Raw genomic sequence first — 24,281 nt, 5'->3', positions numbered from 1 at the left:
AGAGTCTGGTGCTTTTTTCTTAATCACATTAGCAGTAATTCATATTCTGTTTTCAAAGCAACAACAGACACCGCAACAGGTTATGTATAATTTATTTTTTCTGTCTAGAGTATTGTCATTAAAATCAAAATGTCAACATCTTAAAATCATATACACTCAACACATTTAAATGTTAGCACAGCTCGTTACAAATTTATACATATGTACTTTTTTTGTACTTGTGGACAGACAAAGCAGGAAGTGGTCACTCGGACTGCAAAGAGGTGGGACACAGGAAAAAGGAAGACCCAGCCCACCAACTTCCCACAATAACAAACCAATCCCCAAAAGTTAAGACAGCAATGCAGGCCCCTCCCATGTGGAGGAGGGATGATGGGGGTGGAAAAGAGACTATAAACATTAAAGTGCCCCATTCTCCACTCCATAAAGAAATTAGAGTTTGCAGACATAAAAACTAGTTTTCACATATCAATCCACTTCCTCTCCCCTCAACCAATCGACAGGTTCAGTAGTGTGCTTGGGGGGGGGGGGGGGGTGTTTAGGTGTCTGTCCTTTACGTACATTTATTAATAGAAACTATGTTACAGAATTTCCCAAGCATGAATTACAGGCAACCCACTAAGCACATCAACTGTACAGATCTTGGCAGAGCCAGCAAATAAAATGTCTAAATTTCCAAGTAGCGAGGTCTTCACCGATAATTAAGAAGCGTTATATACAGCTGTCCAATCGGGGATCACTATGGTACAGAACGTTTTTTTTTTTTACTTGAAAAATAAACAATTGGATTTGTGATAATTTTGGGGGGTGCATGCCGCTCGGTGTCGTACTATACAAGGCAGAGGCACAGATCAGCTCTTCAGTGCAGCGCCAGAGACAAAGGAGTGTTGACACTTTCTGACCATGCTGCTGATATTTTTTTATACAATGTGAACCAACACTTTGCATTTTTATTCTCCGGTAAAATGCTTTGTCTAAAAAGAGTTGATTTCATTGACTCGGGGTGAGTCCAACAGCAGTGTGAAGAGCAAGTGCAGCGATACAATGATAAAGAAGAAAGAGTAGTAACATGAATTATAGTAAGGCAACAAACAATGACAAAGAAAATGCTGGTAGAGACAGAATCTGTTGGGGAGAGCTTTTGGGGGGGGGGGTAGGACGGACGGGCGAGGAGAGCTGGTTTAGAGAAACCGATGTGAGTGAATCAAACAGAAAAGCCATGTTTTGTTTTTTTTATAGTCCCCCACCCAAATATTTCTCCTTGTGATTTCTCAGAGGAGAGACTGAGGAATAACTTCCAAAGGAATTTGTGGGCAATTCCTGGTTTTGTAAAGTATTCCTCCTCCTCTCTCTCTCTCTCTCTCTCTCTCCAGAGAACATCAGTGTGGCCACATCTGGCGAAGGAACGCTCTTGGTACCGAGGAGCAGAAACAGAATTAAAAACCACAAGCCGGTTTTAATCCTTCTGAAAACGCTCTCGGCTTTGAAACACACTGGAGACCCTCTGCCTGTGAGGGAGTGAGATATCACGCCCGCATGTCTCTGTCAAATGCTCGAGTGGTAAACCATGCAGGATGTTAGGAGACTACATGTAAGATCCGATTCATTCAGAACTGATTCGCGGTGGATGAAACTTAATGCAGTGTTTACATGTCATATACAGCTATAAAACCAAACGTAAAAAACAGTCTCGGTTTATCGTGTGAACGTTACGTCTATCTAAAGTGTCGGTAACCCGTGTGGTGGCGTCTACCATACTGGGATAGGGGGGGTGACTACACTGAATGGTGCGAGAGGAGGGGAGTAAAAGAGGAGTTATGGGACGACAACACAGACATATTTTAGAGAGAGGAGGGGAGAGAGAAAGGAAGAGGGGGGAGAGATGTAGTCCGCCCAGGCCAGCTCAGTCTGGCCCTAGTTGATATCCATCCCTCGGGTCCTTCGCCCTGCTCTCATGCTCCTGGTGCAGTGAGGGAGGAGGGGGGGGGGGGTGGACGTACGGAGGTGAAGGAATGGATGGAGAGGGGGGGGGGGGGTGGTTGAGGGACAGACTGAGAGAGAAGGAGGGAGCAAGGGAGGATGACAAGGGTTTGCTTGGTCATTAGCACCCGCACCCTTCCCTCTGGGGCTGTGGTTCGCTGGTTAGCCGGCCGCCCTGGGGGGCCGACGGCTTGTGCTGGACCCCCGACTCGGCGGCGTTCAGGTCCAGGCTGCCATCTTGGATGTTCTGGTAGATCTTCTTGGCGGCTTCCAGGAAGGCGTCCTCAACGTTTTCACCTCTGAAACACGGAGCGAAAACACACAAATGTGAGAAAGGAGGCAACTGGGAGTTAGAGAATGTAAGCAGAGAGTCGCTGAGGCTGAGCAGACTTACGTTTTTGCACTGGCTTCCAGAAACAACAGACCTGGGGGACATAAAGCAGACGCAATGACACATTCAGTAAAACATTGTTAAAAGCTCACAGTGCTCAAGTGCCAAGTTCTCAATCGCCCGCTCGTTTGATTAATATCCCCGCTTTCCTCAAGTCACCTTCTCCTAGTTTCTGTCCCAGCGATATAAATAGAAAAGGATATTAGGGGTATTGATCTTCATGTCTGCCTCTTGAAATCAGCCATAGGGGCTCCAGTTATAAACAATCTGGAGAGGCTGGATCTCATTTTATTGCTGTATTTTATTTCTAATTATTTGGACATTTTGTTGGAAATGTGATTTATAGTGTTGAAATTGAGGATTGATTAGTCCCAGTTTTGAATGAGGTCTTTATAGAATGACTAGTGTGAGAAAAAGTTTTTAGAGTGTACTTGTCCATGGACAAGTGAGTTTGGCAATTTACTTGTCCGAATACATTTTTCACTTGTCCAAAATGGACAAAAATTGGGGCCACTGGAATCTTCTTCTTCGTCATCGTTTTTTACATTTTCCCACGGTTTTACCGACACCGCTAACGTAAGTGAGCGGTAAGCTTTTACTGCATCACACATAGGGTTGGTTATCGTTTGGATTTTAACGATTCCGGTTCTGCTTTTCGGTTCTCGATTCCGGTTCTTTGAGAGGGTAAATAAGTCCCATGACAAACTGGGAGAAAAATATATTTATGAAAACATTAAGTCAAATCTGTATTCCTATTTACAAATCACTTCATACTGTTGAATTTCTTACGGTTATTGAATCAAATTATATAAAAATTATCTCTGCATTGTTTAGTTAGTTCTAAGTGGTGCAGTTTGAGAATGTACAATTGGCCCAGTCTCCTGATGTAACACTGCAACCTGCCTGTGAGACAGAGTCCAACCACACATGTCCAACACATAGGACATAACCTAATAATAATAATAATAAATTAGATTTATAGGCCTAGCGCTTTTCTACAACCCAAAGACGCTTGCACGCTTACACATGTCCTGCAATACACATGCTGCAGCTGCCCAGCTGCTCACTGTTTGTAAAAGTAAATAAATAGTATTTTCATTTCAATAATGTAGCTACTTTCTTTACCCTGCTTCATAAACAATACTGACATCCCTGTGCTCCTCCGAGTCTGGGGGTCCGGGGATGTGAGGACAGCGCGAGGACACAGACAGGGAGGCTGCTTTACTTCTTAAAGGAAATCGCGGTCAATATTAACAACACGGGAGCTAAAACGCTTAATAACCTTCATTACGTGTTAGAGAAAGAACATTAGAAAGTTTGACAAAGATGAGGCTGTTAAACGGGCAGCGGATCCGCTGTGTGTAGAAAGAGAGAGAGAGAGAGACGCTGAGCTGCACCGTGCAGTGATCAGCTGATACGGAGCATAGAGAGAGAGCTGCAGTCCGCGGGGCTCGGCCTCGCCTCCTGTTCTCACAACTCTTATTAATCCCGGTACTGGACAATTGATATTTGTTCCTACTCGGAACCGAGTTTTGCTTCCCAACCCTGCCACTGTGCTACACGTCGTTCTTATTATACATCCATGGTCCCGCCCCGCCCCACCCCCGTCTAACAGTACAGAAAGCGGCGAGATGCATTTCCTTAGAAATCGACAAGCAGAACCGAAACTAACACTTCTAAACGAACAATGGCGGACACGGACAATTTGCGAATGAGTTCTGCGTTTTGTAAACTGAATGCATCAATAATTTGTCAATAAATGAGGGCGAAAAACGTCACTTGTCCCCCGGACAAGTCAATTGAAAGATCTACTTGTCCGATATCGTAAATAATACGTCCCGGGCGGTGGGACGTGTGCTTTTTCGCACACTGATGACTGATTTACCGATTGGTTAAGTCCTTAAAGTCTAACAGCATGTTGAAATCCCTAAAGCAAAACATTTCCTCCGCCTATTTTCCTCGTTCCTTTCTTCCTGATGTTCCGTTTGTCTCACCGTTCTCCTCAGCGAACTGCTTGGCCTCCTCGTACGTGACGTCCCGCTGGGCCTCCAGGTCCGCTTTGTTTCCTATGAGAATGATCACCTGAGGAACAGAGACAGGAACGTGGCGGGTGAGAAATGTGTTTTCCAAGAGCTTAGAAGGCAGTATTAGAACACTGTTCCTAGAGCAGTTGTTACGCTGTTAAGAGATGGAGAGAGGGATACACTGAGGAGCAGAGACACACAACAAACAAACACACTAGACTGTGCCCCTAGCAACTGATGCAATTAGACCTGTAATGAACTCATGTAATGCAATAAGCCTCCTTGTTGGAGCAGTGGCAGACTCCTACGGCAGCACGTTGAGAATAAACAACTTGTGTTTTACTTCTCACAATGATCCTCACTGTGCTGTTGTGGTGAGTTTTAAACTTATTTGGGGAGAACGTGCTCTTTCCAATGACAAGTAATAGACACAAATACTTCTGTAAGTCAAATGAAATCTTACTTTTTGAATTACTGGCTGTTGTTGGGAAAGTGAGCCAAGTTCTTTCTTAATTCCAAGAAGTCTTACACAACCTATTGCTTTCATTCAGACTCCAGTGATAGTCAAATGATCAGATAATGTTTTCATTATGTTTCCCATCTCAAACAACAGCAGTCACACGATCTCTGTGAAGCAGGAACACATGTTGACACTTGCAGTACTGCAGTGATATACAGTGGTAAGGACTCCAACACTGCCATCCCACGGCTGATTCAAGGACACTCAGTGAAAACAAAACGAGGCTACGATGCTGCTGCAGATTGCTTCTACTATTTTGTTATTGTAAGAGATGACAGGAAGGACACCACAAAAACCCATGTCTCAAATAACATTCATAATTAATAAGCTTGTGAGCATATTTACCCATAAAGATGAGGGAAACAAGAAACCATTACTTGATGTGTAAGAACAGCTCGACATAAATAAACCTCTGTGGTTTAGATACCAGGAAACATCTTTTACTTGATGTTCAAAACCTGGCGTGGCATATTTCAGAAATACAGTTCCCTGAAGTAAATTAGAGAAGTGTGTTTTAGAGCTAATCATATTCACCAAGTAATTCAATTTAAGAAATGGACAGGGCTCTGTGGCTTTGAACAGGCTCGGGGGGGTTGGGAGGAAGTGACAACAGGGGGATACTTAAAGGTCACAGGAGGACAGTAAAAGAAAAGACAGAGAGCGGAGGATGCTGGGGCATTGAGTTAGAGTGATGCAAAAGACACAGTCATTCCAGAATGACACAGGATGAAGAGAGGTTACTGTATCTTTGTACTCACAGTATTAGGGTTGGTGAGATTTCTGGCATCAGTCAGCCAGCTGCTGAGGTGGTTGTACGTGCTTCTCCTGCATGACATCAACAAAGGGGACAGGGGTTACTATGACAACAGGCAAAGAAGACTTAACGATGCCACGCCTGAGGAGGGATCAGGATCAGCAGCTGCTACACAATCAGGATGAGGAGAGAGCAACAGTGACACAACCTCATTTCAGATAGGGGTTTCTGGAATGGACAATTCCTGTCACTGGTTTCAGCCTAATCTAACATTTCCCGTTTTCTTTAAACGGACCATTTCCTCATACAGTTTGATCGTAGTGACAATAATCATGCAGGGGATCTGGTTCCAAAGCACAGATGAGTCGGGTGTTTTTCAGCAAGATGTGGTAGCTCTAAAATGAGGCCTGACAACAATACAGATTTTTAGGATTAAAATGTTGTCCGATTGCCAATGAATCAGTGCATTCCCATATCTGAAGTTAACTGCACTGACTGACACACTGTACCCTTTAAACAAGCTTGTAGCATATACCATGTGACCAAAATTGTTAGGGCGAGTGAAGCAGGCAGGACCCAAATGCAGAATAAACAGAAAAAATACCTTTATTTCAAGGTTTAAGGAACAAACGGAACACTACCTCGTGAACACAGTCAACGACAAACAATGAACCAACAATGACAGACAGAAAAACCAGAACTTAAATACACACAAGACTAATCACACAAACAAGACACAGGTGAGGAGGGAGGAGAAAACACAGGGGCACCAGGTGAACACAATCGGGTAATTAGGTAGGAGGGAAAACAGACAGAAAGCAACAGGCAAGACAGGAGGTGAAGACTTTTCAAAATAAAACCAAAGACAGAAAAAGACAAGATAAAACAACACAGACAGATCGTGACAAAACTTGAACTACAGCCAATAATAGACAAATAAACTGGTTATAAAGGCCACACCCTTTAATAACAGGATATGGATAAAGGTCAGCTGTGTGTTTTAAAGATTGACACAACAAATATTTGTCTCCAATTAGCCGAGCAGGAGCCGCCACATTAACAGGTATGTAAACAATAATATTAGCTCTCCCAGTTAAGTGCTGTTCCTAGGCTCTGCTGCAGTGGGTGTGGAGGGACATTCCACATGTTGAGCTGTGTTTATTTGGCACACCCCTGATGCCATCTAACTTATCTTTTGTTCAGGAGGGAGTCTATAGTGGAGGGCTGTGTGCTTATCAGATTGTTTTCCATCCATTAACCTTCCTCTTGAGCTTTAGTGTAAACTCCATGCTGTGTAGTAACCTTATCTCTCACAGACCTTAACAACGAACCATGGCCTGTACCTGGTGATGTCGTAGACCATGAGCGCCCCTGCGGCCCCGCGGTAGTAGGAGCGTGTGACCGCCCTGAAGCGTTCCTGCCCCGCCGTGTCCCAGATCTGCAGCTTGATCTTCTGCCCGCTCACCTCGATTATCCTCGTGCCAAACTCCACGCCGATCGTATGGGGGCAATCTGCCATGACTGGGGAGAGGAAGTGAGGTTAGGATGAATTCAAGACGACTCTTGGGGTCATTTAGTTTGACTAATGCCATTTTATACACTCAATTTTGATTACATTATTTAACTTTATTCATCAGCATTTATTATAGTTCATTTTATTACCAATAATTCATCTTTTTTAAGTTTTAAACACACACACGCACACACACGGTTTAGAAAAGGTTCTCACTGACAGTTTAAAATAAATGTACCGCTTTCTGGGTGTGTGTGTGTGTGTGTATGCAGGAAGTGATGGTGGCAAGTGAATGAGGAACACAGCATCTGGCTCGTCAATAGTAGCTCTAACAAAGCGGAGCTGAATGGTGATGGGAGGCTGCAGCTGAGTCACACTCAGAAGAAGAGTCTCCGACTGTTGAGCTCACACTCCACTTCTATGCCTCTCACTTCCGCTGGCGTATAAAGAAAGCTTTAGCGATTTAGGCACTCCAGTTAACCCTGGCAACCTTACACACTCACATGCGCAAGCTCACGCGAAAAGGGAGTCAAGATCAGGGCAGCACTTACATTTCTTTTCTGTGAACTGGTGAAGCAAACATGACTTCCCTACCCCCATGTCCCCTGTGGAGAGAAAGAGAGAAACACTCCGGTCAGCCGAGGAAATAACAGCGTTTCTTTATCCAAGCCTGCAGCGTCGCCCCCATACATGTTGCATCAGCCACACAGACAGTCAGTGGCAATACTTAACATTTCATGTGGAGTGAAAAGACAGACTGGAGTATAATGTGTACTGTTGAAATGTTGACGATGCATGTTAAGGTATTTGGTGCATTGATCCCGTTTGTGTAACCATCAGTGAGTCATGAGTCCTTCACCCGCAGCAGAGCAGAAAAACAATGCCGCAAGCAATACATTCTTTTGACTGAACAAGTTCATCTTCAAAGTGTGTCAATATTGATGCCTCTGGGGGTACTATAAGACAGGGAAACGCTGTGATGTTAGTAATTTGGATAGAAACTCCAGGCTGCACCAACGGCTGTTCATCTTACTAAGCTAGAACAATCAAAGGAAGCTTATACAAGTGTGTGCAACTGCAACAAGCAGGATCACAAGACCTTAAAAGCTTCCCTTTTACAACCAAGCTGTGAGTTAGCTTCACTTTTCTAGAAATTCACAGGCTACTCTTTTAGACTCGTAAACACTTCCCTTTAAGATCCGAGCTGACTGTTAGCTTTGAGTCAGGGTGTTTTAAGTTCCAAAGAAGAGGAGGGTAGCCCAGAGCTGTGGGTGTTTGTTTATACATACTGTCTGTGAATTACAGGTAAAAGCAGCAGTATGTTCACTAAAAGCGCTCGTGTTATTAAAAGTGGACCATAAGTCTTAAAGGGGAAAGGCATTTCATAATTCATTTGCAGTGCATTCTAAACGGGTAATTAATAAGCAGCACAGAGTAGTTTATTTACATATAGCATTACATATTGGACCACTCAGTGTAAAGGGCAGTGGCGGATTTAGGATTGTAGGAGATCCGGGGCTTAGAGCGGGGGGGGGGGGGGGCTACTGCGGAGCGCATAAAGCAAACTCTTCACTGCACATTACTCACGAGACGTTTATATAAAAATGAAAAAAAACATCCGGGGCTTGAGCCCAAGTAGCCACCCCCTAGCGCCGCCACTGGTAAAGGATAACATACAGTAAAGATAGATCGTGGTTTATTGGAGCTTCTTGAGAAAGTACGTCAAATCAATGCACTGCAACCAAAAGCTGTTTAACATGGCATCGATGAAGAGCATCGTTCACTTACCGATAATGATGTATTTGAAAATGTAGGAGTAGTTGTACGGTGCGGTGGCCATTGTGGCTCTGAAAGAGAGAAGAGAAGGCGAAGTTTAGGCACGTAAACTGAGGAAAGGCAATATGCAGTTTTACTTCTTAGATATTCAGACAAGGGCAATAATTCAATGTCATTTGTGAGGTTTTATTTTGTATATAAAAGTACAAATGTATTCTTATATCTTACAAACCATATCCACTGAACATTTATTCTGCATGCTGGTTCAGGAATGTTCATTTGTTTAATTAAGGTTAACTTGCCACAGTAATAAATAATACAACATATGTTATGAATAACAAAAACATAGACATTTACGCTACACAGAGATTAGTCACAAATATATTATCAACAAAAATACAACCTTAAAAAATCTAATTTGAGCATCTCCGAGTGCAAATGAAATAGCAGACTTGTTGACGTCTATCTAAATTGGTCATGTAAGGGCCGGTGTTATTCAACAACCTTATTCCTATCGGAGCAGAGGACTGTTACAATGTGAGCCCAGGCCGGCCAGATGCTTCATCAATGCACACTAAAGTACAGAAAACCTCTGTACGGATGTGAATTATCACAACATAACCAAATAGTTTGTTGCACTGATTGAGTAATTACCTTATTATCTTGCACAATTTTGTATTACCCACTGATAATAATAAAGTGATTAATTATATCAGCAATCATTAACTTAATTGCTGCCATCAATTACATATTTGATCATTTCTCAGAAGCAACAATTGATACTGTTGTGATCAAAACACTATTACCTAGGAGGTGCTGAATGCACTTCCCACTAGGATTGGGAACCGAAACTCGGTTCCAGATGAGAACCGATTAGAAAATGCCGGGTACCCATACAAAATACACAATTTCGGTTCTGCTTAACGGTTCCTAAAAGCAGTAGACCCTGTATTCCACCGGGTTCGTCTGCGCCGCGGCGGAATACAGGGTAAGGGCAGACTGGCCATCTGTGTGTTCAGGAGAATCACAGAACGGCCGGTCGTCAGCGGCCGCTGACGGCCGGCTTGGTACGCTGACGGCCGGCACGCCCTTATTTATTTTTTAACGCCAACATGTAAGTTGCGCTGACAGCGAGGCTCCCCCGCCCTCCCATAGACAGTTCACGAGCTCAGTCACTTCATGAGCTCAGTCACTTCATAACACCAAAGATGGATCGTGGTAAACTTTCTAAAGTGAGGCTCCACTACACTAAAAAAGAAAAAGACAAGGCACAGTGTAATGCCTGTTAATAGCTTGCCACAGGCATAGCTCAGTTAAAATAAAGCACAGCTATTGTGAAATACATTTGTATTGCATGTATATTTTTTACTTGTAAAAATGTCAGTTAAAGCTTAAAAGAATAAAGATATTTTTATTATCTAAACGTTTGACCTCTTTCTTTTACAATTTTGGAATCGAAACGGGGAACCGATAAGCAGAACCGGAATCGATACATTTCAAACGATACCCATCCCTACTTCCCACACACTTCATATTTCTTGTTACATAAACAAATGCAGAAAAAAACACCTTGTATTTTAAACAATATCATGACCAATGACAAACTGCTGAATGCTCCTGGATGCATCAACTCTGGGGAATGACTGGTATCGCCCTGCAACATTTGGAATATCATTGTAATAATATTCATCGTGTATATTTTACTACATCTTATATGCATTGTCATTTTAAATCTACAAAATATAAGTGATAGTCAGTCCAGTAACATTGCGACATGCATTTATTAAGCCTTAATGTACTGTATGCTGTGAATGTGCCTGGTCTTTCCCTCCTTAAGAGGCTCAGAAACAACCATTAGCAGTATTAATAAGTTACCTAGGCTAGGTAATGTACACAAAGTGAGGGGATGGGTCATTTTTAGCACGAAGGGGTGAAGAAGGCTCCTCAGTACTAAGTAGGGATGCCAGCGATTATTCGATTATTCGCTACAGTCTCCATAATCGAATATTAATTTAAAAAAAAAAATGTCTGGCTTAGTTTCAACCAAAATATATATATGCTAATAATAGTAATAGTATTAATAATTGTAAATGGTCATTGGTCACACCACCAGTTTGTTTTACTGTAAACTTGGAGGAAGCCTGCGTGCAGAGCAGACTGCAGCACGCTACACACCGACCCCGACCCCCCCTCTCCCTCACACGTGCGACTAAAGATGAACAAAGCGGCAGGTAAAAAGAGTTCCTCCTCGTGGAACTACTTCGAACTTACAAGTCCAAAGGAAGTTAAATGCAAGCTCTGCGAAAAGACGTTGGTCTATCACAGCTCAACCTCAACAATGCGTTCGCATTTGAGTGCGAAGCACGCCAAAGAGGTTACAGAGAAAGACGCAGCACAGCCGGCCATTACCAACTTCACTTCAAGGCCACGTCGTTGTGATGACATGCTTGTTTGTTGTTTGTACTGTTAAACATGTTACAGTAAAGAAAACAACGGAATTCCTTTTTCTTTTTTTCCCCTCTCCCGCGGGGAGGGGGGGGTCGGTCGAATAATCGATTATTATTCGCCAGGGCTGCCGAATAATCGATTTTGATCATGGTCAGTTTCTGGCAACCCTAGTACTAAGTACACACTTTTGTATGCAAAGACCACTGTCTCGCCTCCGTCTCTTCCACATAATACAGAGCCACACAGTGAGACTTGCTAGTTTTGATGGCACTGCACACACTTCTTTACATGCACATTAAAACACCTTCAGGAGCATATCGTCAGAGTTAGGCTAAAAATAGCCTTGACACCCATTTGATACACAGTGATGCTTCATTGTTCACACTCCATTCACAGCACACAGGGAAAAGCCTTCAGAATTACCACATAATATCACCACAAAGAACCTTCACAAAGTACACTGGTTGAACAGCCATGGGGAGATGCTCTTTCTTTAAACATGCACAGATTGGATCATATAGAAATGATTAGGTCATCATGTGTGACATCACTGAAGCTGTTTTAGCATGTTGCTTCTCTCATGAGCAATTTCCCTTTACTCCATCTCCAGCCCATGTTGTAGTTTCCCTAAATAAAGGCCGCTTCATAATCCTGTATCAAGGTGCTGCAAACTGCCATACAGTGTAACTGCTGTACAGAAGTCAATCATTCAGCAGCCTTGATGGTTTCCGTGTCCCTGGCAAAGATGGTCTGCCTTGAACGAGTGCTTGCCTCTGATCTACAGCTCAGAGAAAACTGTGCGGCAGCTAGAGCAGTTCCTGGAAACAGGAATCACTCTGCCACATCAGAGCCTGGTGCTGGTCTTATGCAGTTCAGTGACTATGTGTTACTGGCTGGATTCATGCTGACACAACCAGACAAAATGTGGCTGGGTGTGATGTGAGAATCAGAGAAGCAACGAAAATAGAGCAAGCCCGTAAAAAGGAAAGGACTTTATAGGGATGAAAGAAGAGAGGGATAAATGGTGTGGACTTTCAGTAGCATTAGAAAATTGAGTAAGTGGGAGAATATAGAGGATCAGAGACAGGAAATAAAGAGGAGCTGCAGTGCAACTTCACCGAGGTTAATTCAGGTCGAGGGAAACTGCTTCTTGATCTTAGTTCAGGTTGGTACTATCATAATGGCTCATACCGAGTCCAGCAAACATGCTTTGAGGAAAGCACTGACAATATTATGCCTAAGAAAGAAAAAAAGAAAAATCACAAAAAAAGAAAATATCAATAGAAGAGAAAATGTATGTTCAGACTGATACATTTTTATATGAATAGATTAAACCATGTCATTTGATAACTAAGATAACTCAAAGCATGTTCCTTTGTCTTTTTACAAACGATGTAAACAACTTGAAGGGATGTTTTTGATGGTGTCCAGTCAAGAGTTGGCTCACACCCACAGTCCCCAGAAACTCTGCAACCTGACCTGACATATGGTCATCACTGAGCTTAACACCAGCTAGCCAACCTAAGAGCAATATGTATAACTATGAACTTCTTCTGTGATCAGTATACACTATCTGGGAATCTATCCCTATGACTAATGTTTTGAATACAAATGCATGTCCAAGTTCAGCACTTAAAAAAACACCAACATGACAGTCTAATATAAGTGAATGAAGAGTGGGTTTCAAAATGAGAAAGACGCCATTAACAAATCACGAAATGACATAATTGCTATGCTTTAAAGATCCAAAATCTGAGGGCCTTCAACCAGGCTGCGTCCAGTCACATGATCGTCATGGGGCGTCTCTATGCCCAGTCAGTGTTATGGTTTACACTGCTCTGGAAGGTATACCTTGAGAGAATGTATCCTCAAACCAGTTAAATCTAAACGTTTTTCAGGAATGATACCCAACCCATTCTTTCAGCTTTTTTGCTCATTACATAGAAACAAAACCAAACAGTATCCATCAAGGAGAAGGCGAATCAAGACCATGTGATCAGACTGCAGCATCAGCACTTCTCTGTCACTCCCCAACACACTGAATCTTTCCCTGCCTCGTCCCATAGAGTAATGGTGCACGATGTAAATCTGGGCCATCAGGAAATCATGACACACATATGGCCACAGTGCCTCCCTGATGTTGAGGCCTACTTTTCAAATCATGTGACTAAATTATGGGAAACAACAAAATGAGATTACTACCATTTGCCGGTTAGACGAAGCACACTTTCACAATGCATACACATCGAATTTATGAGGTTTTACAAACCTTGTATACAAATAAATCAATACAAAATAACAGGCAACGTTCTTATTCAAGTTTCAGATCAAGCCTGCTTATACACAGACTGCACAAGTACAATAAACAGAAATGGTGCAGCAATATATATTAAAGCTAACATCCGATTTAGCCGTGAAGACATTTAAGACATGAATGGTGTACTTGTGATCAACTTCAGTTTTGTATTTATAGTAAACATCTGCTTGGAAAGGCACAAGGAGGCTAACACATTGGCTAAGGAATGATCGGACCCTTTTCCCATTGCTGTAGAACAATTGATCACGCTATGACTTATAAACAGAACCCGTCTGCATTCACAAATCCAAACAACCCCGACTAAAGTGTCCGATGTTAACTCATGTATTCAACATTGTTACGGTAACGTCACGCAAACTCACAACGACGGTGGCTAGTTTGCCCAACAACCGGCTAAGTGACAGCATCGGTTTGGTTAAATCTCTGCTGTTATTCAGCAAACAACAAGCTAGAAATATCAATGTCCAGAAACATCTGGACATTGACTTGGTTAGAAGTTAGAACACCAGTACATGATCGCGTCTAATAACAATCTAGGCCCTAAATTAGCCGTTTTGAGAGTTAAGTTTGCGTTAGCTGGTACCTGCTACATCTTGACAACAAATAACATACGATTATATTTCAAGACGTAAGTAGGTTGCGTATATCTACACAAGGGGAATTGATAAAATGCCTTCCACTTGTTATAATAAGGTTAGTGAATTAACTTGGCTTCTGCATCATTTCACAAAAGTCAACATACACCAAACTAACGACAACTAGCGTTAGCTATAGCATGCCAGTTAGCTGTAAACTAGCTGCGAGTGTTGGATTATGGTAAATGCGTTGCTTAGCATGTCAGTCTATATTAAGTAATTGATGAGCACGTAATGTTTTGCATAGATGAGTGTTCTTTCGCAGTTTAATGTGTAATGTATCCAAATTATTGGCAGCTTAACATAAAAAAACAACCTAGTATTAGCTATCTGTTAGCTGATAGATCGCATCATTAGCTTGCCAGTTAGCTGGAAAACACAGGCTAGCTCCAAATCGTTCCATCATTTTATTACCAGAATCTCAACGTTACTCGGGCGGTGTGTGTATCTGTCTGTTAAAGTATTTCCTATGTTCTGTCCTTACCAGATATTAAGTCTTTAGAGCTTTGTGTTCTTGAGCTGTTCAGAAGAGGAATGCAGGTTATCCTGGCTCAAGTATGATCTGTCTATCCAAGATGGCTGCTCACGGCACAGGGTTTCCTTCGCTGTATACAATGGGCTGCTGGGATAAAGCATGGGATAAAGCATGGGATAAAGAGCATCATATGCGGCGATCTGCAGCCTCGCCTGCACAGGTGTATTCTTGCATTGCGTAGGCCCACTGGCATACCAATTATTATGTATAAAGTGCCATTTCTTACTTGAGTACATGCATTTGATTAAACCATGCAATTAACCTAGGTCAGACTATGTCTTGTGTAACAAAGTTTAGTAAATTGTACACATGAGCAATGGCTCTATATCGTTTACATCTATATCTGTTTTTTCTTCTTCTGTTTTTTACAATGGTATTTGGTTTATTACCAAATTATTAAATTGTGGTTTCTTTCCCACAAGTTTGTGCATTCACACTGATTGCATTTGAAGCCTGTTTTAAACCCAGCTTTTGTGTTTTAACATTTAGCTTTCAAGGATAATGACACAAATGTCATTTAAATTCAATAAAGAAGAGCTGTTTATCAAACATTTGAAGCTTAACAGCATCCTCCTAGCCAAAATGCCCTTTCATTAGTGAGTTTCTGCCCCAGCAGTGGTGCCTAACTCTAAAATGACGAAATGATATAAAGCTAAAATATATAATGTTAAGAACATTATACTTCACAACTGAAAAAAAACCTCTAAAATGTATGACATTATAATATAAGCAAATAATGGATATTTACTTATTGTTTAGCAATCAATTTTCATATGCACATACATTCACTTTCCAATCGGCTGGCCTACTGTTTAACACAGTTTAGGTAATTCTCTTGAATTCATTTGAATCTTATTTATATTCCTATATTGAAGATATTTTAATTGGATCTAATTGTGTGTAGTACTTGACAACAAATTCAACTTCATAGCATTTTTTCTTTTGAAAAATATGAAACATTTTAATACAGTAATTCACAACATGACATGCTTTCACTGTACAATATTTCTTACAATTCTACATAGAACCACATGCAGTGTGCTTTCCCAAGCTTAGCCTGGAGAACTGGACAGCGAACTAAAAAAATATTTTTTGCAAACTTAAAAAGAATCTACTGCACATAAATATTTGATCTTGAAAAAAGAAGATGAACATTGATGTATGCCTTAGAGTACAGGTGGATGAAAGCCTTTAGTAAAAACATTGGTGAGTATCTTGCTGATCTTATGTCTGAAAACTAACAAAGATATTTTTCTTTCATGGTAACACGTGTCCAATATCCTTGTACTTCATCTACATGTGAGTGAGTGGATGTGCACAATTCCCATTATTTTTGATCAAACATATTCACACTGTAAGTCCAAGCTAACAATGTGACAAGAGCTACAATTTCAAGGTGCACGTCACCACACTGAGAAAAACTGTCATTTATCCCTTTACATGAGCAGCTAAGAGTCGAGATGGAAGCTGTTGTTTGTCTCATAGTCCACACTGCTGTCAGAGGGCATGCTCCTCTCCAGTTTGACTCCATATCACAACCACATCCTCTGCAGCAAGAGGCTGAGCAGTGCACAGATGTACTGGAGTGTGCCTGGATACCAGGAGGGGGCACTGTTACATAGGTCCGAGTCACAGCAGTGGATGCGCACCCCTGGAAGCTCATGTTGCTGGCAGTGTCTAGATGTGGCACAACCGCTGGTCAGGACGATACCCAGGGCCGCTGGAGGGAAAAAGAGGAGAGACAGTCTGTCAGAGAAGAGTGACACGCTGGTGTTTGGCTCAGCAAGAAAAAAAAGCACATGTAAGCACCAAATACTGCAAGTGTGTAATGAGGAAGGCGTTTTAAAGATCTTATGGGCACACTCCACAGGATAGGTATTTACGGCAGAGCAGTCTGGAAAGTATTTTAGAAATAGTACATGTTGTACTTACAGTAGCTTGGAGATGCATTGTAAAGAAAAAGAAAAGAAAAGCGACAAACAAGGACATGTTGGCATTCAAGTATAGCATTTCAAACATAAACCTAAATCCACACAAGGTCACCTCTTATGAATCAGCACTTTTGTAACAGGGCTGAAATAGAGGGGTATGAGGCACGCTACAATGGGTGATCTGTTTGGTATTTTGAGCAAAAAACTCCAGAGACATGTTTTGTATAGATATGGCCCTATAATATATTGTTCAAATATAGTATAATATGGGACCTTTAAGTAATAGCTGGAAATCATTTTGGGTTGTCATCTAGCTTGTATCCTAAAAGCTTACAACCAATTAAATCGCAATGCACAATTTGAATATTAAAGCAGTACTTGGCATGAGATCATTCTAAATAATTGGAAGCCATAATTCAGCTTCTCCACCCTATGTTTCAAATAAAAATAGTTTATATAATGAGATTTGAATGATCACCTTCTTGCCCTCAATTAGCACCTGACAACACCTCTGTCATTTGTAATCCGCTATACAGATGAGTGATCAGGTATACTAGTAGACGACAGCAGGGCCAATCTAAAAATAACAGCCTGGCTTCTTCATTCAAATAAAGGCAACAGAGGAATGAGATGACATCAGGAGAGGAAGGATCTCGTTATGGATTAAGTACAGATGTGCTGCATTTGAAAACAAAAGAGACTCTAAGACTCTTATGGAATTTGGCCAGCATCTGTTAGATTTTGGATTGGTGGGGTCACATGAAGATTACCGGGCTGACGGGCCACAGATAAGTGACAAGACACTGCTTTGAGACTTTGATCGACAAGTGCTTGTCACACGTTTCTGATGGGCTGTTGTCAGTCGTTTTCTGAGCTTGCTGTTTCTCTGAGCGGCTGGAAAAAGGTGCCTCATCAGCTCCTTTCAACATGAGTGGATCCTTTAGACATCAAGCAGTAACAGCTGGATAGTCCACGCTTCTGTGGATATCAGCAGAACTACTCAGACCATCACTCTCCTGTCCCGGGTGTCCACATCCTCCATTTGACTTAACATCAAACAAGAAAGGACTTTTTAATTTGCTCATGATAGCACACCAAAGGAGGGTTATGTAACTGTCATCAGTGCCGGGAGCAATATATTCACATCAGCGGACAAAGAACAGAAAGTATTATTAAAAATGATTATGCCAATATCCAGTGGCACGCCAGAGTGAATTCATCATGGTTTGATAATGTTCCACTCGACCATGAATATTCTTCAAACAAATAGCTCTGTGAATAGAGGATAATATGATTTCATTTTATTAGTCATGTGTGATTGGTCATGGAGGTGTACTCACTGCTCTCTGTCTTAATGCAGAAGCGGTGTTTGAAGCCTTTGTGTGAGTGGGTGCAGGTGATGACTTCTGGGTTGGAGCAGCCCACGTCCACATACTTCTGGCCCTGGATGATGTTGCAGCCATAGCACTGCAGCCCCTGGACTGTAATGGACACACAGAACACGAATGATTACTTGTAACGGTAAAATGATGATTTACCTTTTTCATGCAAAGTCAATGGGGTTCATAAGCACTGGAATATTTGAAAGAAATAACATACACAGGGACTAGCCCCTGCAACTCCTCACACCACTGTTATGATTAACAATATTATCATTTTTGTATACTGTTCCTCTGTTACCTTAGATTCTTGAGCGAAAACATGATTTCTCTTGAAAGCCTCCACTATAATTGAAACATTCAAAAGTGGGGAAAAGTCTTGATGAATTGAAGGAAATGGAGGACTTTAAAAACAGCATCTTAAAGATGTGTATGTTCCCCTGAAAGCAGTATCATGCATAATTTCAAAGGCATCAAGATTCCCTTTAAACATTTTGCAGTTAAAAAAAAACCGCAAAATGTATTTGGAGTTGGATATTAGGTCTAACTCCTGATGGTAATCAACTATACAACAAAACCAAAATCAACTCATTCTCTTCTTTTCTTTTTTTTTCTCTTCTCTTCTCTTCTCATTTCCTTTTATTTTCTTTGTTTTTCTTCTCCTCTCTTCTCCGGTGACTCACCCTAGTGAGCCCCATCCCCATGCTGTTTGTCTGCCAGCTCCAGTTTGTGATCTGAAAGCCTTGTCTCTACCACTCACCACCTGATAAGTGGCGTTGTGGAAGCTACACCACAGAAGGGACTCGAGAGGGACCAAATAAACATGCAGCTCAGATTATGCTGTTTACTTTTCCCTGCTCAACTGATGCCTTAAAACATTAACATAACCATTTGCTAAAAATATATTTGCTCCATTTGCTGCTGAATGAGGCGCTGGCACATATAGTGGATCATCATACAATGGGGATCTAAAGCAAATGTTTTTTTTACAAAAAATGTCTCTCATCTTTAGTTCCCTCTTCTCCAAAGCCACTGTCCCACTCTCTGAAGAAAGTAAGGCTAAGCTTCAACAAATCCAACCGAGCTTAAAGGGATTGTCTGCAAATTCAGCCCCCCGACACACCTGCTGAACTTCGAAATCCAGCTCACAAGATGGAAGATCAGCTTGACTGAAACCAATCCTCCCTCTTTATCTGCGCACCCCTCTGGACTCTGCAGGGCAGAAAGCGAATGGAGCCTCCCGCCGACTCTGCTCGGTTAAATTGCTGAGCAAAAGCTCTGATGGAGCTTTCAGGAGCAAACTAATCCTGGGAAAATGCTCTTACAAAAATCACTTTAGAAATCTGCTGGAATCAATGTAAAGCCTCACAGGGACAGAGGGCACACGCCAGACTTTACGGGATGTGTCATACTCTCCTGCTGATGATACTCCATGAACATCTCTTATAAATATTGGAGTATGTCATTACAGCCGTGTAATGGTTGTGATCATACCAAGCAGTGGGACAGTATATTTACATCTGGCAAACAAGCTGAATGATCAATTCACTGTGATGTCCTTACACACACCGCATACACATTTGTCAACATAATGAGGACATGTATTGGAAAGACATTCAGCTTCCCTGGCACAAGGCAATTTTTTATAATTAGATCCTCTCCCAGTATACGCATTGCAAATGTTAATTAACTCTGTGTTTATCAAAATCGATAGTGACCTATATCAAATCCTATCAATTATTAGTATTGAGCTAATTTAACATGTGCATTTGCAAGTAAAGCTCATCTGCATTTTAGCATTGAGTAACTTACATCCATTACACTATTAAGCAGTATGCATGTTTTATTAGAAACATTTTAAGAAGAAGACAGCTGGAGAGAAAAAGTAAGCAGCCTAAGCGACAAACAAAAAGGATTTTAGGGATTATCATAAATACATTTTGATTTAATTTAGGAGAGGTTATACTGCTTGTGTGTTTCATTTTAAATTGTTATGTTTTGCTTTTGAATAAGAACTTAGGTCATGCTCAAAATGGCAGCATTTTTAGGGCAGCATTAACATATTAGAGACTAATTATGATAGCAAGGTGATTACTGTAATCAAGCAATAGGTACATTTGACATATTAAACTGTGCTATTAGGTATAAATTAGAAGTGCTTTGGTGATGTTTATTTGAAGGTTAAGGTTAATTAAAACAATGTTATAGTGTTAACATTACCTTTTTTCCATTTCATTGTTGACATCATATTGTTTATGTTAAGTTAAATGCATTTATATCCATGCTTAGCTATTTTTGCCTCATGAAAGTTGCCCAATTGATCATCATTAGTGTGTTGAGCGGATTGCTTCTAGTCTGGAGGTGGGATCAGAGATCAACTGACTCAGACCAAACACAGCAATATGAGTCAAGCAAAACAACATCTCAGCACGCAACATCCCCCTTTTTCTTTTTGCTTTGCCTCGAGTGTGACAAAGGTCGAAGCCAAGCCAAAACAAGTCAATGGTTATTGCTCAATGGGGAAATTTAGTTTGACCACCAGTACAGATATCACCTCGGCATAGATTTGAACTCCCTAGGTCATGCAGAACAAAGGCATACTTATTCTAATCCCCTTTCATCAATTATATTTATGCAATCCTGTAATTTGGTTTAGGTTTGGAACTTTCACTAGCCTATTTTCATTAGTTATACTGATGCGTTGTTTAAAAGTTTGCACGTCTACATTTTTATTCTACTTTCAGTATACTTATTTAATTTGTTTACCTCATACCAACCTCTACAGAATTTACGTTATGCTGACTGTAAAAGGCTGTTACACACACACACACACACACACACACACACACACACACACACACACACACACACACACACACACACACACACACACACACACACACACACACACACACACACACACACACACACACACACACACACACACACACACACACACACACACACACACACACACACACACACACACACACACACACACACACACACACAACACACACACACACACACACACACACACACACACACACACACACACACACACACACACACACACACACACACACACACACACACACACACACACACACACTTCTATGCACTAAACATGTCTACATACATTTCAATACCGAAATCTCCCCTACTTACCCTGTTTAAAGCAGAGACCCCAAACCAAGATAAATCCAAGCCCATACACCAGCCAGGTATGTAAAGTCATGGATGCAGCACAGTGGTGGTTGGTGGTCAGTGCTGGATGGGAGAGAGTTATAGATGTCCTCTGCTCTCATCTAATAATCCACCAAACCAGACAGATAGAGAGAAACCTAGTAGATATCCCACTTTCCAAAGCCTGAGCAGCCCGATGTCTCCCTCCAGCCCAGCTTCAGCGAAGCTCACACAGTGCGCGAGTTAACTGCCTGTGAGTGTCCAGTGAGAGGGGGAGCCAACCATCCAGGCAGTCAGTCAGCTCAGTAGCCAGTCAGGCAAAGAGACGAGGGGGAGGAAGCTAAATAAATGAATGACTTCCTTAACGAGCTCCTCGCGTCCTGAGTAGGAGAAGCTGGTGGAGCTTGTGGTTTGATTACAAAAAGGAAATCTCATCTAAACAAAAGCATCACCTTCTCTCATCACAGATATGAAAATAAACAAGTGAGTGTGGTCCTTTTTCCAGAAAGGGGAAAATACATTAATCAGGATTAAATCCCGATAGATAATTCATCGCTTCTAATAATAGCTCTATCACAATGTGTTAAAAGCCTAGGCGCTAAAGGGGCTGGGACACCAAGTGGGCCAGGTTTGTTTATGAGTGTGTGCATGTGTGTGTTTCTCAGAGAGGGACCATTGCCAAATGACACACACACTTCCCCAATAGGGCAGGTTATCTCTGCTCTGTGTATCACTGAGCTCGCACACTGGAGAGAAAATTCTATCTAATCAAGAATTAAAGAGTAAATCCTTTCTTAGAGACTGTAATGCCAGAGGATAAGGCAGGCTTTGCGCTAAGCCCTCTTTCCCTCCCCAACCAAAGCAACATATGGTCCTGGATGATAGATGGCTGCCAATGATCACTGTCATTCATATAAAGACATATTTAGAGTGCAGATTTGTTCTATATAAGTTTTGATTACAGTGGAATCTAGACATGCATGCTTTTTCATTACAGCTCATTTTACAAAACAAAGATTGAGGTTGTGCAGATTTTTTCGTTGTATCTCAGCATGCCTCTTTGTATTTGTAAGTGTGTGCAGCTGTGTGTGAGTTGTCTCTTCTTCTTGCTGTGCTTTTATTTATGAGTCACTGTTTGTGTGTGAGTGTGTGAAAGAAGAACAGGGCGAGAGAAGAGAAAGGTCAGCAGTGGGTGCTATCTGTGTGAAGCATATGGTAGGTAGAATGGTCATGTGGACAGTTCTGTTTGTACGTGTGTGTGCATAAAGAAGTAAGGGGGAAAGATGCTGTTTTAAGCTTTGCTCTAATCAATATTTGTGTGTGTGTGTGTGTGTGTGTGTATAGTTTGACATTTTGTAAAATACACGTATTCACTTTCTTAAAACGACGACATTGATACCCTCTCAATGCTATCTATCTTCTCTTCTCACTCTCTGCCAAAAAGTAAAAAATAATCATATTTCCCAAGATGCAAATCTTTTGCTTGATCATGAACTCTAAAAGAACACATCTCTTACACACTCACAAAAATACACACCCACACAGCCGCACAATTCAACCTCCAGAGATTCACCATGGACATGGGTGATGAATCTATTATGTGCAATGTTCTTATTGCATCAACACAGCCGAACTGAGTGGCGTGAAGCAATGAAAGAGCAGTCCTTGTAATGTTCCCAATGCTGATGTGCACATGCAGTTTTTGTCTCAACCTTTTCCCTCCTTCCCCATCTTACTGTCCTTGTTATATATATATATATATATATATATATATATATATATATTATATATTATATATTATATATATATATATTCTGCTGAGCTGCTTGAGCTCTCAGTGATAAAGCCATGAAACGAGAGTGAGGGAAGGATGGATTCGGAGGGGGAAGAGGAAGTCCGACAGTACAATGTTGAAAGTGAGACTTCCCCAAGCTGCTCCTGACTTATCTTATGACACACAATAGCTGCTTTAAATACCCTTGAAGCCCCCTGTGGTGGCTCTCTTGGAGTGGCAGTGACAAGAATAGAGAAAGCTACATGGCTTTAAATTCTTTATGAAATTGCAATCAAGACACCAGAAGAAGAGCTGAGCCCGAGGCTGTGCAAGCAACGACCAAAACGAAACAACAAGGATGTGAGGAGGGGAAATACATGAAAAGTTCATTCTTCTATGTTGGCATTAATTCTGGGGGTCTGTCATCGCATATTACCCTCCCCTAAAAGTGTTGAGGAGATGAAACTGGAATTGGCCATTAAGTCTTGTGTATTAACCACAGCCCAGTGGGCCTCTGCAGCTTTAATGAGCAGTAATCCACTACTGTTTGACCACAATACTCTACAGCGGGGGGGATACTCTCCTGGCTTTTGCAGCCAAATCAAAACAAAAGTCTAGGAATTGCATGAAGATCAGCAACTTGGGTCTCTCTGTGCCTTTGATGCTCCACCAGTTCTGCCTGAAATCCTCAGGGGTCTCTTTTGCTTCCCTCTAGGGACAGTTTTTGTGCTTTTGTCACATGTCCCGTGATTATCGCCTTACTGCTGGCATTTGCTGTAAGATTAACTGCTGGAGCCTCGAAGGGAAACTGCCTTTTGGCACCCAGAATCTCAAGTAATTGAAAGTCTGACCGGATGTATGTGCCTCTGCAGTTTAACACTAAAGGGAGTGCAAAGCCGGATTCTCCTTATAAAGCAAAGGAGACTTCTCAGCAAAAGGCTAAGCTCCAGTTGAGGAACAGTAAGCACTTCTGAGTTTAGCTTTATTACCCTTTAAATATTGGTCCCCAGAATGTCTTTAATATACTGAAGCTTTTTATTCATGTACTCTCAAAATGCGATCCAATGTGTTTTTGCACTGTAATATTTATTAGACATATTGTAACATATATTAACACA

The 24,281-nt window shown here is 41.6% G+C and overlaps 1 protein-coding gene across 1 annotated transcript; it reads right to left on the bottom strand.

The window, feature by feature from the left end:
* Window positions 1-75: 75 nt before the first annotated feature.
* Window positions 76-14,965, bottom strand: rab14l (RAB14, member RAS oncogene family, like). Its single transcript, XM_034095741.2, has 8 exons — window positions 14,843-14,965; window positions 8,971-9,029; window positions 7,734-7,787; window positions 7,013-7,190; window positions 5,674-5,740; window positions 4,366-4,453; window positions 2,375-2,405; window positions 76-2,279 (listed from the first exon to the last, which is right to left on the bottom strand). Exons 2-8 carry the CDS (start codon window positions 9,020-9,022, stop codon window positions 2,102-2,104), a joined length of 648 nt encoding a protein of 215 aa, XP_033951632.1. The 5' UTR covers window positions 9,023-9,029; window positions 14,843-14,965; the 3' UTR covers window positions 76-2,101.
* Between the last annotated feature and the right edge of the window lie 9,316 nt (window positions 14,966-24,281).

The sequence above is a fragment of the Pseudochaenichthys georgianus genome, chromosome 12, assembly GCF_902827115.2.
Source record: "Pseudochaenichthys georgianus chromosome 12, fPseGeo1.2, whole genome shotgun sequence".
Taxonomy (NCBI): domain Eukaryota; kingdom Metazoa; phylum Chordata; class Actinopteri; order Perciformes; family Channichthyidae; genus Pseudochaenichthys; species Pseudochaenichthys georgianus.
Note: the sequence above shows the minus strand (reverse complement) of the source record. Positions and strands in the feature narration are given on the sequence as shown.